Source organism: Heterodontus francisci, chromosome 32 (genome assembly GCF_036365525.1).
Source record: "Heterodontus francisci isolate sHetFra1 chromosome 32, sHetFra1.hap1, whole genome shotgun sequence".
Classification (NCBI taxonomy): Eukaryota; Metazoa; Chordata; class Chondrichthyes; order Heterodontiformes; family Heterodontidae; genus Heterodontus; species Heterodontus francisci.
In genome coordinates, this window is record NC_090402.1 from 35,982,070 (window position 1) to 35,998,021 (window position 15,952).

The 15,952-nt window shown below is 42.2% G+C and overlaps 1 protein-coding gene across 1 annotated transcript in view; it reads left to right on the plus strand.

The window, feature by feature from the left end:
- Nucleotides 1-15,952, plus strand: part of pappaa (pregnancy-associated plasma protein A, pappalysin 1a) — a 316,273-nt gene that overhangs the window by 222,990 nt on the left and 77,331 nt on the right. The window contains exons 19-20 of the mRNA XM_068012691.1: nt 30-139; nt 14,252-14,323. Coding sequence (XP_067868792.1) covers nt 30-139; nt 14,252-14,323 — 182 coding nt within the window. The remainder of the gene's footprint in view (nt 1-29; nt 140-14,251; nt 14,324-15,952) is intronic.

Consider the following 15,952-nt stretch of genomic DNA (forward strand, 5'->3'; position numbering starts at 1 on the left):
ACTTTAAAATAATGTTTTGTCTCTTTCAGGTGCAGAATGTACTCCTTCCTGTTTGTCACTTCAAAATGACCCTGTCATTTTACCTAGCAACATGACCTCAGCTGATGTGGAGTACTGGATGAGCCCTCCAAAGGCAAAGGTTGGTTTAAAATAATGTTAATAAAACTGCTTTTTGAGAAATGACTTTGCCTAATTTTCAGGCAGCATAATTCCTGGTCAGCAAGCCCAACATTTTGGGCAATGTTCATACTACAGTAGGTGATGCTTTTACTGCAGTACAATCTTTATCAATGCAGTTTTTATACTCCTTCATAGTAAAAATAAAAACATTTGCAGAAATGTGGGCTATCAGAAGTGCAACAAAGTAACTGCTGACTTCTGTGTACAACAGACGGTAAAAAAAATGTCCTATGAAGAGATGTCACTATGACAACGACATCTTTTAAAACACTGACAAACACTGGGAGAAGGGGTAAAACCAGAAGATAATTTGCCCCCTAGAGGCTGGTACAACAATAGACTTGATCCCTTTCAATGTGTCTCAAGTGATAACATGAGAAATATTACTGAGTGGGCTACATCCAAGACTAAAGGAAAAGCATTGTGATGAACACACCAGCAAGTATCTGGTTATCTGCCCAGTGGTACAGGTACAGCAAAACAGAACTTCACTCTGCATAAGGTCAAATCCCACTCTAGCTTTGACCCTCACATTCAGGCTTCTATTAGAAGTCGCGATTCATCAGGTTTGACTGGGTCATCTGGCGGATAAGGTTGGTCAATGAGCACTTTCTGCAAAAACATCCACTTGAGATGTTGCTTGACTTGAAATACATGCTTTTAAAAAAAAACACAACCAATCCCAATAACGCAAACCTACACCATTGGCAGACGATTGACGTGCTGGGATAAACTGACAGGATTGAAGGTTCAGGGAGGATTCTTAAAAAAATGTGCCTTACATTTTATGATCTTGGATTTGGATTACTAGATTTGTAGAGCTGGTATAGAGAGAGAGAGAAATATATCTGTGTATTTATCTATACATGTAGAGAGATATCTAGCTGTGTATGTGTGTAAATAAAATAAATTTGTGTATATTATATATATTTATATATAAAAATGAACCTGGATATAAATAATCAGTAAGCTGTAACATTGCCTATGGTGTGTTGGAGGACGTGGGGGTAGAAGTTTCTGAAGCAATGGGATAGTGGTGAAGTGTGTTTGTTTGGTTTAGATTTGCCAAGAACCCAATAGCAAAGCTGATTTCTTGTGGTAGAGTCTTTTAAAGTGTAATGTATAGTAAACACAGAACTTTTCATAAATTCTAGATAAGCAAAACACAGGTAATATCATTGGACTTATAATTTATTTTTATTCATTCATGGGATGTGGGCGTCGCTGGCCAGACCAGCATTTATTGCCCATCCCTAATTGCCCTTGTGAAGGTGGTGATGAGCTACCTTAAAGATCTGCAATGCAATGACAGAAGATGCTTCATTCATTCTTGGTAAATCTATTAACAAATTGCATGAGTGAGGTTGATAAAATAGATATCTGCCATAGTCAAAGATAACTTTTTTTCGCTCTGTGTCATCAAACCACAGACACCAATCATTGATGCAATAGTCAGACTTTGGCTGCAACAGATGTCAATTTTTAAGTTTTTGACTTTGTATATCCACTTGGGCAAGTCATTTATTGCAGCAAGTCATTTGCTATCACTCAGAAAGCAACATTTTTGTTCCCTCGTACATTTTATGCAGGATTGTGGTGCTCAGGCAGCATGCACTATAAAGTAGTAATTTACGAGTCGGTGCACTGCACCAAATCACTTGGCCCAGAAATCGAGACATGAGGAATTGCAAAAATGTTCCTTCATTCGACATTTGTCAGTAAATGTTGATAAAGCATCAACAGCCATGAAAGCAGGCTGCAATACAAACTGTTTTTCTTTCTTCCCTATTATGCTGACTTGATTCAGAGAAAGTCATCAAAAACCCCAAAATGAACCGATTCTGTGTAAATATGTCCAGTGTGAATATGTGACAGAACAAGAGTGTCCACCAGCTCAATGACCACACTTTGAAGTGTTTACATGTATCCCTCAAGGAACAAGAAAGTAATTGTGTGTTGCTATAGCCTTTTGGCTATATAATATGAAACTTTTGTACAAACAGGGAACAAAACATACCAAATCCCATTATGGTAGCTAGGAAATTTAAATTCAGTTAAACAAATCTGGAGTAAAAAGCTATTATCAGTAAAGGTGACCATGAAGCTATCAGATTGTTGTAAAAAGCCAACTGGTTCACTTCCCTTTAGGGAAGGAAACCTGCTGTCCTTACCCAGTCTGGCCTGTATGTGACCCCAGACCCAAAGCAATGTTGTTGACTCTTAACCGCCCTCTGAACTGACATAGCAAGCCACTAGATTCAAGAAGGTGGCTCATCACCACCTTCACAAGGGCAATTAGGGATGGGCAATAAATGCTGGCCTTGCCAGCAATGCCCACATCCTGTGTATGTATGAATTAAAAAATAAATTATACCCACAAATTAGTTTAGAAGATTTTACTGTCCACCCGCGTCACCCCGCTTAGTTTTAACGATATAGCAGGTTGGATGTGAAGGAGATTTGAAGCAACTTAAGTGAAAAGTAGCTAATTCTAAGTGGATTTGATGACAGGACCATTCTTGTCAGGTTTGACTACCTGCATTTGCGTCACCAAAATATGCCTAGATTGCTGGCTTTCTGTATTTTCCTACTGCTTAGTACTGCAGTTAATCCCTCTTTTTGAACTGTGAAGCGAAGGCCTGTGGGTTTATAGAATGCAAGCATCCAGCATCCGTTTCATTGGACAGGGCAGTAATTCTACAATACAGATGTTACTGAAAATCCTCTGCTTCATTATACTGTAATGCCCTGTCTCAAGCATGTGCTGCAGGCTTGAAGATAACAAACTTGATTGACAACAAACTCTCCTTCTAGTCCAGGGCTCCCCCTAAGGACCGTTTTGGAACCCGTATCTTTTATTGACCTTAAATGCCTCAGCTATTTACATCAATGATAGAAAATATGTAACTTCTTAAAAAAAATCTCTGATTAGGCCATCCGTTGATGAAATCAGAAGTCATTGAAAAAAAAAGCTGCATTTTAGTTTTTTTAAAAATAAAAACGAGTCCTTGCAATCATTGATAATTGCAACATTGGACGATTTCCAAGTTTGTTATTTCAACACACAAAGCCTTTAAAAATTTGATTAGAGAAGAGCCACAGCAGGGTTCAAATGAGCTCTCTGAAGGCAGTAGCCAGGTAATTTGATCAGTTGTTGAGATCGCATCAAGGAGAAGGTTATTGCAATCAAACTACTCTTCAGTGGAGCAAGATAGTCACCACCAGCTTTTAGTAATTTAAACCTTTTGAATTTTTTCTTAAAATGGAGATCTGAAGGAACTAAATTTCAAATCACAGAACATCATCAGCCAACCTTGTTTTCAGGGTTTCCACACACACATCAGGTCCATTTATTAAGAAAGTCACACATTACACAAACAGAGACAGCTGGAGTCAACTGGGTGATGCACACTGGAAGGAATGAAGGACCAGTCAAATATGCAGAGAGTACAAAAGTTTTAATAAATATCAGGTTACTTTTAAATGGCAACAGTCTGTAAAAAACAAAGGCAGCAGAATTCGGCTCTGTCGCATCTTCATCAAGGAAGCCCAAAACTTGAAAAATGCTGGTCAAAATACTTCTGGTGCAACCCATACAATCCACCATAACTGTAAGAGTGTTAGCACGGGCATGGCATGCATACACTGGAAGCAGGCAGAGTGATTTGGTGCCAGATCGGCCATTTTGGGTCTCGCGGGTCCTGTTAATGCCCTTTCTTTATCACTCCCATAAGAATATAAGAAATAGAAGCAGCAGTAGGCCAAAATCGGCCCCTCAAGCCTGCTCCGCCATTCAATGTGATCATGACTGATCTGATTGTGGCCTTAACTGCACATTCCTGCCGGCCCCCCATATCCCCTGACTCCCCTGTAGATCAAAAATCGGTCTAATGCAGCCTTGAATATATTCAATGACCCAGCCTCCACTGCTCTCTGTAGAAGAGCACTCCAAAGGTGAATGGCCCTCAGAGAGAAGAAATTTCTCCTCATCTCTGTCTTAAATGGGAACCCCCCTTATTTTGAAACTGCACCGCCAAGTTCTAGATTCTCCCGCGAGGGGAAACATCCTCTCAGCATTTACCCTGTCAAGGCCCCTCAGAATCATATGTTTCAATAAGATCACCTCTCATTCTTCTAAACTCCAATGAGTATGGGCCCAACTTGCTCAACCGTTCCTCATAAGATAACTCCCTCACCCCAGGTATCAGCCTTGTGAACCTTCTCTGAACAGCTTCCAATGCAAGTATATCTTTCCTCAAGTAAGGAGACCAAAATTGGATGCAGTACACTAGGTGTGGTCTCACCAATGCCCTGTGCACTTGTAGCAAGACTTCCCTACTTTTATATTCCATCCCCGCTTGCAATAGAGGCCAATATTCCATTTGCCTTCCTAATCACTTGCTGTACCTACATAATAGTTTTTTGTGATTCATGTACGACCGAACCCTAACCCTAACCCAGATCTCTCTGTACTGCAGCATTCTGCAGTTGCTCTCCAGTTAAATAATATTCTGTATTTCTATTCTGCCCCCCAAAACCAACAACCTTGCATTTTCCCACATTATACTCAATCTGCCAAAATCTGATTGTTAGCCAATCCTCTATCAATGCTAATATATTAACCCCAACACCTTGAGCACTTATTTCATGCAGTATCCTTTTATCTGACACCTGATCGGATACCTTTTGGAAATCCAATTACACTAAATCCACTGGTTCCCCTTTATCCACCCTGCTTGTTAAATTCTCAAAGAACTCCAATAAATTTGTCAAACACAACTTCCCTTTCATAAAACCATGACGACTCTGCCCAATTATATTAATATTTTCTAAATGTCTTGCTACGTCTTCTTTAATAATGGATTCTAGCATTTTCCCCAATGACAGATGTTAGGCTAGCTGGCCAATAGGTTCCTGCTTTCTGTCTCCCTCTTTTCTTGAATAGAAGTGTTACATTTGCAGTTTTCCAATCCAGGAACATGTATTCAGCTCCATGAGTTACCCCCAACTATTTAGAGGAATCACCATTCAACTTTCAGGTGGGGTGTTTTTGATTTTCTTTTGCTGCTCCAGAGTGAGTGGAAGTACTGTGTTCTGTGTTGGAGGAGTTGACAGAAGTTTTTGGATTCACAAGAGAGCTGGACTTTGTCAAGGTGGTCAGTGGAGTTAGAAGACCTGTCAGGAGAAAGCCTGCTTTCACTAATGGGGGCTAGAGTTGCAGTCCTTCTTGGGCTGCAACATGACCTGAAAATGGAGCACAGTGAACAAAGAGGAAAAACTGTGCGCAGAGGGAGGAGGAGGGCTCTCAATAGAAGGCCATACCCACCAAGCGTCTTTAGGTCTCACTTCTCCAACCTCCACCTCAGCCAAGAGCAGTATCTGAGGCACCTACGTTTCACAAAGGAGGTACTAACTGAATTGTGCCACCTCCTACAACCAGATCTATAGCCGCATTGTAAGGTGAGGATGGCACTGCCATTGGCCGTGAAGATAACCATGGCCCTCAATTTCTGCACCAGATCCTTCCAGGTCGGAGCAAGTGACAGTTCGAAGGTGACAGAGATCCTGTATAGAATAAGAGGGAACTTCATTGTCTTCTCTCTTACCAAAGAGAAGCAGCAGAAGCGACCATGTGGCTTTGCCAGACTAGCGGGTTTCTCAATGGTTCAGGGTACCGTTGATTGCATGCAGGTGGCTCAGTGGGTCCCACATAGCAACAGGGAGATGTACTGCAACTGCAAGGGCTACCACTTCATTAATGTGCCGTTGGTGTGCGACCATGCCTAGATGATTCTTTCAGTGAACACTCACTATCTTGCTGCAGTCACAATGCTTTCATCCTGTGCCAGTCAGCCAACTCTGCCATCTTTAAGTCACCATGAAGAACCAGAGGCTGGCTGCTAGGTGGCAGGGATACTCAGTCTTCACCTGACTCATTACTCACATCTACCATCTGACCATGTGTAAACAGCACACCTACAATGAGAGCCATGCTGACACCATGAAGGTCGTAGAACAAACAAACAGCATCCTGATGCAATGTTTCTGCTGCCTGGACTTCTCAAGGAGAGCCCTCCAGTACTTGCCAGGTCCATGGTGGTCTGCTGTATCCTCCACAACCTCATTATCATGATGACACAGCCCTTGCATTCAGACGTTCGAAGGGCACATCAGGAGGTGGAGGAGGAGGATACATTCGGGAGCCCTTCAAGGGCTGGTCTGTGAACTGATACTCAGACCACAGTCGCCACGAGATCTCATTATCACATCACCATGGCTCCACAATTCCCCACATTCCCATCCATCAGCATGGCTAGTAGAAGGATGGCAACTTTCACTGGGGGGAAGACAGTAGACGGTCTTGCAGTACACCCCCAAGCAACTCTGGGCCTTGAGGGCCCGGCTTTGCAATTCACCACCTCACCATAGGTGGCAACATTCTGGGCTGGCTGGTTGACAGGCAACAACAATGACACTGGCAGAATTGCAGAATGCTATCTTCCTGAGAGAGGACAGCAGATTCATGGGATTTAAGAATGGGCATAAAACAGGACCATACCGTCATTCTGAATTTTCTCAGTGACAAAAGATGCAACGGCCTCAGTCACAGCCAGCCCCATGATGCGGAGCACCATCTCCTCCAAAGGGCTTAGACAATGCTAGTGTATCTGTTTCCCCGCCGCCCCCCACCCCACCAGTTCTCTGTTGCTGCCTCTTTTGTGCAACCTTGTCCTGCAGAGAGGGAAGAATGACAATGAGTGTGTTGCAGTGTGTTTGGGTGAAACACCTGTCATAGCTGAATAGCTGGAAGTATGTGAAAGCTGAGGGAGGTGAGTGTGAGGCTGGCAACATTAATAAATGTGTGAGTGTGAGGTGAAGCATCTGAATGTTCGGTGTGAGTCCTGTTTGCCGATAGGGAGTGATGGGCATGTGGTGCATTGAGCAGCATGAGGGGTTGGTGGTGCGGTGGGTAGGAGATGCCATTTGACGATGTATTCATTAACCTTGATCGCCCATGTTAGGTCATTGAACTTTTTATAACACAGCAGCCCAGTCCTTGGGGTTAGACTCCAGGAATTTACCTCTCTGGCCACTCACTCTCATTCCTTCCACTGGGTGTGCCTTGAGGGCATCCTGTGGAAGCTGTTGCATTATTGCATTGATGTAGCAATAAGTTGAGTGGTTGTAAAACTGTGGGTTCTTTACTGTAGAATAACACATTTACAAGCGAGCTCTATCAGACGCGGCTGACTCGGTGTCTTACATAACTCCAACTAACAGATCACATGTTGGATGACATCACTACCTGTGATGCTGTCTTAAGTATTTACACCGTTAGTGATATCACAACATCCCCGTTTCCTAAAATGGAAATACACAAAAGATAAATTATGTACATAATGGAACGAAATGAGTTTGAAAAATATTTACACATACATTGACTCTAATGTCCTTTAATCAAGTGTTTCTGAACCATACAGGCAGTCTACTGACTTGACCTGATCTTGTCACACTACAGCATGATGGTGAACTAGACTTATCAACTTTCTTTGCTTGACTTTTGTCTGTATTCTGACAGTCATCCTGCACTCGATCATTACGCTGGTCATTTTCTCTTGCTACGTTCTACAGACAGTGTTCTCGATGCAACAGGATTGTCAGGCACAGTGTTGTTAGCTAGTTCTCTTAGCTGACTTCAATTTCTTTTTAGCACTGCTCCACTGGGGTGGTTACTTTATAAGATCTTGGTTCGTTGCAGAATTTGGACACTCCTGCAGGGAACCACACTTTTTCTTGTGAATGAATTACCCTGACCTTCTGCCTTATCTGTAATGGTGGTAGTTCCACACCTGCATGCTTATCGTGTGTCGTTTTCATCTTTTCTTGTTTTGCTCGGAGCCTTTTTTGTATTGAGGAGGACTTCATGAGATAGTGACTTGGAAGCATTGTCTTACCCTATCTTCCAAACATGCTTTCAGCAGGGGATGGTAGCCCTGTGTCGATTGGTGTTGCCCTCAGATGTAACATGGCTATATATAGATCCTGTTTTGTTTCACAACACTTTACGATCAGCAATTTGACTGTACATACCATTCTTTCTGCTAGGCCATTCGACCTAGGGTAATGCGATGAAGGAGTGATATGGTTTTCAACCCATTTCCTGCACATGTCTTGGAATGGCTTGGCAACATATTGTGGACCATTGTCCAAAACTATCTCCTCCAGGGTAACAAACAAGCTGAAAAATGCACTCGCGGTATTGGCAATTGATGCATTCGGAGTATCCCTTAATTGATGTATTACCGGAAATTTAGAGTAGTAATCGGTGACGAACAAATAATCGTCGCCTTTGATTGTGAAGAGACCGGTAGCTATCCTTGACCAAGGATGTGGTGGGATGTCGTGAGAAAGAAGTGGCTCTTTATTCTAGCATGGTTGGTGCTGATGGCGTGCATCATGTGACCTTACCACTCGCTCAACGTCACTGTTCATACCTGACCAGTAGATGGTATTGCGCACAAGTCTTCTAGACTTCTTCACACCCATATGGTTGATATGTAATTGTGAAAGGATGCCAGGGCAAAGTGTCTGTGGAATTATTACCTTCCTGTATTTGAAGATAACACTGCTAGAAATTCCCAACTCATCCCATCATGGCCAGAAGGTTCACAGCTCTGTCGGAACCTCTTGCATGTTCTCAGGCCATCCCTTTAACAATGTGTTGCCATAGTATCTTCAGGACTAGGTCTTTTGAGGTTTCTTCTCCTAATTCTTTATGTTTCTTCGGCCCAAAATGGATCAAATCGATCTGGTGTACATCTTCCAGCTCGATGTCAACCTCATCAATCTGGACATCTAATGGAATATGCTCATCTGTCCTGGGATTAGGTAATCTGCTTAAAGCATCAGAGGTCACCATGGGATTCCCTGGCTTATACTTGACCTCACAGTCATATCCTTGCACTTTTATCAACAGCTGTTGTAGCTGTGGAGGTGTGCTAGTCAGCAGCTTTTGCCAGATCATCACGAATGGTTTATGATCTGTTTTGACGACAAAGTGTTTCCCGAAAAGATAAATGTGAAATGTTGTAATTCCGAACACTAGTGCTAGTGTTTTCCTTTATATGTTGCAGTAGTTGGCCTATGTGGTGGATAAGCTTTTTGAACTGAAAGCTATTGGATGTCCGTCCTGCAACAAGCATGCTGCAAGGCCTTTTTGCAAAACATCTACTACAAGAGTGGTATCTTATTTGGATCATAGTACTGCAAACATGCATCCATTGATAATGGCTGCTTTAGCAAATTGAGTGCATGCTGGTGATCCTTATGCCACAGAAAAGGTGAGTCCTTTCTGAGGAGTTCCTGCAGAATCAAATACTTCTTGGAGAAATTTGAAATGGAAAGAGTGAAAAAATTAACGAGATCTTTGTCAGTCTTCTTTGTCTTGAGGGCTTGGCATGGACTGAATATCCACTGTCTTGCTGGGAACTGATCTTATGCCTGTTTCTGAATGGAGCCAAAGAAGTTGATGTGTCTTGCGTTCATGGCACATTTCTTACCTTTGAATACAAGGCTTTCTTTCCTGCCTCTTTCCATCATATGTTCCAGTCATGTTCTTCTTTAGTGGTGCCCACAGCTGTGATGTCATCATAAATACATATACACCCTGACACATTCTCTGTAATGTGATTCATGCGTTGCTGAAATAAATCCTGGCTTACTGATGAGCCAAACGGTAGGTGCAAGAAGCACTATCGCCCAAATGGAGTCCTAAAGTCATCGGCTCTTGTGAACTTTCAGAAAGATGGATTGGTCAGTACCCATGCTTTACATCTAGTTTCTAAAAGAACTTGGCCTTTGTGAATTTCAGATTCAACTCTTCGAATCTGGGAATTTTGTGAAGACAGCATTTCAACGGCTTGTTCAGCCTTCTGGGCTCCTAACACAGCTGGATGGTACCATCTTTTTCGACTACAGCCGTTATCGAGCTGCACCAATCTGTGTGCTGTTGAACAAACCTGGTAATTCCTCCATTGTATCCAGCTCGGTTTTCAGTATGTCCTTGAAAAGGACGTTACATTTCCTTGGCAGATCTATAGAAGGAACCAAGTTGCCCCTCACATGTAGGCCAACTTCTCCTTTGCCATTTCCCATTCTGTCAAAATGGTCTGGGTACATTCTTTGTATATCTTGGAAAGACTCGATAGGGTCGAACCTGTTCTGGTCATCTGTCGTTGGCACACTGCTGATCCCATGGATCGTTACGATTTGAAGCTCACTACATGCTGGCAGGCCTGCAACTGCTGGACCACCTGATGTGACCAAACAGAGGTTCCATACTGCACTTCAACCTTTGTGTACCTGAACAGTTGATTGGCGTACCATTGTACGCGGTGAATCTTGTCTTCGTCGGTTGTATCATGGCTTCCCATCTCGTCAGGTACATGTTCTTTACTATTTGCACTGGCAAAATATTTGCAATTGCCCCATTATTGTCCTTGAGCTGCAAGGTGTGTTGACCACCTTTCTCTGGGCACATTATGTCACTGGTTGTAGCCACATCCATTTGGTGTGTAAGGATTACTATGTGGAAGACTTGCTCACCTTCAGTGCCTTTCATGCTGCTCACATCACTGTCAATCACATGGACACGTCTGCATTTGGTTTGACTTTTGGCAGATGTCTGTTTCTGTGGTGTCTGCTTCTTGCCAGGTCATGGTCTGCTGTGACTTCTGGCCAGTTTGCCATTTTTCAAACCTTGTCCAGTGCCCTTTCTTGCCCACACCTTTTAGGTCGGACAATCCCTCGGATGGTGCATCAGGCGGTACTTTCCACACATCTTGCCTGGCTGAGGTGTCCTGGTTACCTCACCCTATGATTGTTGTACGAAGCGCTTGTGGACACTGGCTGCTTGCAACAATGGCCTCAAATTTCCTGCCTTCTCTTAGCAGACTTTCAAAAAATGCCCTTTTCCCTTGTCTCCTAGCTCTTTCTGAAAAGTTTCTATTAGGGTAGTTGCTATCACCACCTCAATAATCCGTTCTGATCACTCCACCTCTGATAAGTCACAGAGTTTGCCTTTCTCACGGCACCTACTCACAAATTGGTCAATAGTCTCTCTTGATTGCTGCCTGTATGTCATCAACTCTAAACAGTGAATTCTGAAATTAATCCTGACCTTGAGCCAGTCCTCTAATGTGGACCATAGTCTTGCTGGATCCTTCTGTTCCACTTCAAAGAGTCCCGAGGCATTAATCTGGTGTAGCCTGTCATTACTGATAGCTATTTTTAATCTTGACTGCCTGCTTTTCCAGTTCTGTGAAGGCAAGATCCAAGAAACACTACTCCTTATGTTATTTAAAAAGTTCAAGCTCATGGAGGAGGCCTTAGGCTTTCCAATTCACGAAAGGATATTTAGTGGACGTGGTGCCAAATCCCCAATGTCACAAATGTAGCTGGAGCTTTCCCCTTTAAATTGCAGTCTCTTTTTTTTTCTGGGCCTTTCCCTGGAGGGGGGAAAAAAACCTTCCAGCTTCGAACAATGCCACTCCCAGAAACTGTGCCTGCAGTGCTGGGCTTTCTGCACTAATGGCGGGAAAACACTTGGTGCGTAATGGTGGCGTTGATCCATAGCCTTGATGCAAACTGACCCTACTCACTGTTTCAGAGCACAATTTCGCCCAATTTCTGCTGTTTCTTTCTTTCCACATTGACCTGAACAACCCTCTTCGTGTACTCAATGTCTTGAGCACCAACTTTATGGAAGGTCGTCAAACTTGCCTGTGCCACGTCACCGCTTTCCCTCAAGAATTGCGCTGCCCCGTCCGTGTTGGACTACGATGGGAGAGATCGCTGGTCTCGATGTCTTGCCTGAGATCACTGGTCCCCATGAGTACTGTTCCTGAGCCTCGCTGCTACAGTTACCTTGAAGCTGTGAACTTCCACTGCGCATCACTATCACCACGTTGCGAATGGTGTGCTGCTTCAGAGACCACACGCTACTGTAATATTGTTGAGCGTGTGATTCTTCAGAGACCACATGCTTCTATCATGTCAAGGATGGTGCGCTTAAAAGTCAAAAAGTTTTCAGAAACCATATACTGTCACCATATTGTTTTATTGCTTTGCTGTAGCAATAAAGTTGTAACACATTTACAAGGGAGCTCTATCATACATGTCTGACTCGGTGTCTCACAAAATTCCAACTAACTGATCAAATGTTGGATGACATCACTTCCTGTGATGCTATGTGGAGCACTTACACCGTTAAAGTGATAACACAACAGAAACATAGCCTCTCTTTCGACTTCCATTACTAAGGCCTCCTACATTGAATCTGAGAACCTAGGAGCTCTGCTCCACTCTGCTGCTCTTCCTTTCACCAAAGCCTTCCTGACATTGTTTCAGCAGCTGCTGTAGTCTGAGTGCACCTCCCCAGTAAGACAATTGTATGGCGTGCGCACCACATACACTGCTCGGCCCCCTGCTGAGCATGCAGCCAGTCAGAAGCAGGCTTTGCACAGGGCTGCACTGCTACAAACACGTCGGTGAGCAGGCAGCATGACGTTTGCATGCTGCCTTCCTCAATGGGACCAGGTGCACGGCATCGCGCATTGCGATCGCTGTGCCCAATATCAGGCCTAATCAAATTGTACCCCAAAATCTCACATCCAAAATAGACAGCATTTTGCTAGCTACTGATGACAATAGGATTTCCAAAGATGAAAATTGCTCTTCATTTCTAAAAATGCAAAGGACATAAAGAACTGATTAAACAGCATATCATTCATGGCTGTTGTAAAAATGCTGAACTTCTCAGCATCAAGAAACACTCGTTGTCATTCAGCTGTTTAGAAGAAGGGTATTCTGAAATAAGCTCTTGGATGAGACTGCAACATTTTGTTCAGAGTTTGGTCAATCATTCTATACACAGCTTTGATAATATACATCTTGTGAACAAACTGCAGTATTTTGGTGTTAATGGAGGAAATTGATACCATCTTGCGTGATTCACAGCATTAGTAAATGAATGATCTCTGAGATTGTGAAGTAGCAGCATATTAAAAGAGGCAACATCTTGTACCAAAGCATGTTTGCCAAACAACTTCTGCTTGTGAAAGGAAAAGAGTTAAAACAGCCAAGCTTTATTACTGTAATAATATCACACACCAATGAAGTGATGGTATGTTGAGGCAGCATGTTTGCAGCTGAAATGGAAAAAGAGATGTGAACAGTGTTCATAGAGCCACTAAAGACCAACCAGATTAGGGTCAGACATATATAAATCATGTGAAATTTTCCAAGCCATTTTATATCAGCAAATTCAAAAGCAAGAGTCAGTTAAGGGCGTTAGATAAGCAGATAAAATGCTCGCATGCCAGTATATATTTAAACATAACATAAATTAATCACAGATTGTCTCCATTAACTGCAGACCCCAAACTGATAAAAAACATACATTATATATCACAAAGCAGGATTAATAAGTCTAATTTCAGGAGTTCAGCTAATGAGTATAAGTACAGCATTGTTTCTGGAACATAGGATGTCACCTGAATCCATTGATTACTGTCTTACAATCATCCCTTGCTATGCTCGCTTATAAACATTGAGTTTACTCTGGCTTCCAATGTTGTCCATGTAAAACCAACTGAAGCCTTTTGTTAGATTGCTGTCTTGTAATCACTCCCAAATAATCACTATTCTCATTTAAATCGAACATTCATCATTTTGCCCTATTGCGATAGAGAATGATAGTACCTCACATATCAAACTATTAAATGCAACTTCAATTATGACTGTCCAAGATGGCTAACAAGGAGATGTATATCATGGAGAAGATATAAGTAAAAGACCTTTAACAAATCATTGCTTAAACCTTGTTTGGCTGGTAGTCACACAGAACATTGAGAAATCCATGTGACCTTGTTTTCCTCTGCAGACTAGTACTGTAAATGATCATGTACAAAGCAGCCAGTAGGTACTCGGATAATCAAGGCTGACGCCACACAGATAGCAAACTCCTTTTGAGTGCAATTATGACAACTCTTGTTTTATTTTCTCTTCACAGAATATGGTTTGTACAGCAGGACTTAACTGGTACCCACACCCTGAAATGATTCACTGCATTAAATCATGTGAGGTAAGATCTTTCACTCCATGACTGCAGGCAGTAATGTCAAGTCTTGCGTTGCTTATTGTATTTTTTTTACTGGAAAAAGACAAATTTACTTTGAGTGGTTACAGTTACACAGGTGGAGTTACATCTGTGTTTTTGAACATCATTCCATAATCTTTCCACAGGAGCTGGAGGCATATTGGCTGAGCTGATGGCTTATGGAAGCCCCTCTTAAATGCACACCTGACAGATCAGCCAATATAAGCAATAACCATAACTGTAAAAACAATCATCCAACATGACCATGGAGAACCAATTGCTTGTTTGAAACATTTAATAATATTTTAGTCACTTCTATTTTCCCAATACGAAAATACCATGACATAATATACAACTATCAAATGCGTACCTGTCCTTGCAATCTGATGCAGGATAATACTCTTAAGATTGTGACATATAAGAACTGAAGGGTTATGGAATATGTCTCTTAAAGCACTATGCCACAAACTCTTAGTATGATGGGTTGAAGAATGGCTGGCAGTGAGAAGAATGTTATAGGTCATTCTCTGGGCTGTGCTGATGCTTGGAATTCAGTTTTTCTGTCTCAGTTATCATCAGATACTTTTTTCACATGGCCACTCTGGTCTGTACTTGGTTATAAGACAAGACGGTTTTACTTTTCTGAAATGTAGAACACCCTTTTTGAAAATGAGATCAAGGCAAGGTTCCTGACAGTTGATAAGATGTCCAAATTACCAATTATCATATTATAATTGTCCTTGAAGAAAAGAGTGGTGTTGCATGAAGCAGTCTGCTTGCTCTCCACTCCATCCACTAGCTCAACCATTCACTGCCTTCACCACCAGCCGATTTTGGCTGCATTGTGTGCAATCTACAGGGCGCACTGCAGCAAGTCGCTAAGGCTTCTTCAGAAAAGCCCATCAATTATTGAAGCCCTAAATTCTTGAGGACAGGGGATGGATGGCTTAAAGATAAGTCTCCAATGGTAGGATGAATAGGAAGAGGAAGAAGCAAAGATCCCAGGTCATAAGGCTGGAGCACGTGACTCGAATAGGGGTTGCCATCTGATGCAGTGTAATGGAAAAAGACCAATTTTGAATGGTCAAACTCACTCCTTCGATAGAACATGTGCAATGATGTCATTATGCCTAATGCATTTAATTTTTCAGAGCATCTCAGAACTTCAGAAGTTGTCAAGTGTAGCTCCAGATTATCCATTTACTTCTACTCCTCCATTCATCAACCTTGGTTTTCACAGATGAGACTTTCATTGTCCTAAGAAGTATCATATTGAGATTTATTTATGATATTTATCATAGCATCAGAAATATCATGGACCTCTGGTCATTACTGGCTATACTCATCTCCACAGTTTTGAATCCCATTCCTAACCAGGCATTTGTCCGGTCCTTTTTTGTAATGCTTTTACTGAGACTTGCTCCACATATCCACTACGTGGAAGTTGAAGTTGAAAGTTGAAAAAAATATTTTCCAGTATTGTTTGAGGTTTCTTAATTTTGTACCTGTTCTACATTCATGGTCAAAATGAAATTACCACTACCATTCTTATTAGCAGTAGCCCTCAGCAGCTCAAAAGTACTGAACAGGTTTTCGTCAATCTTCTTTTCTACA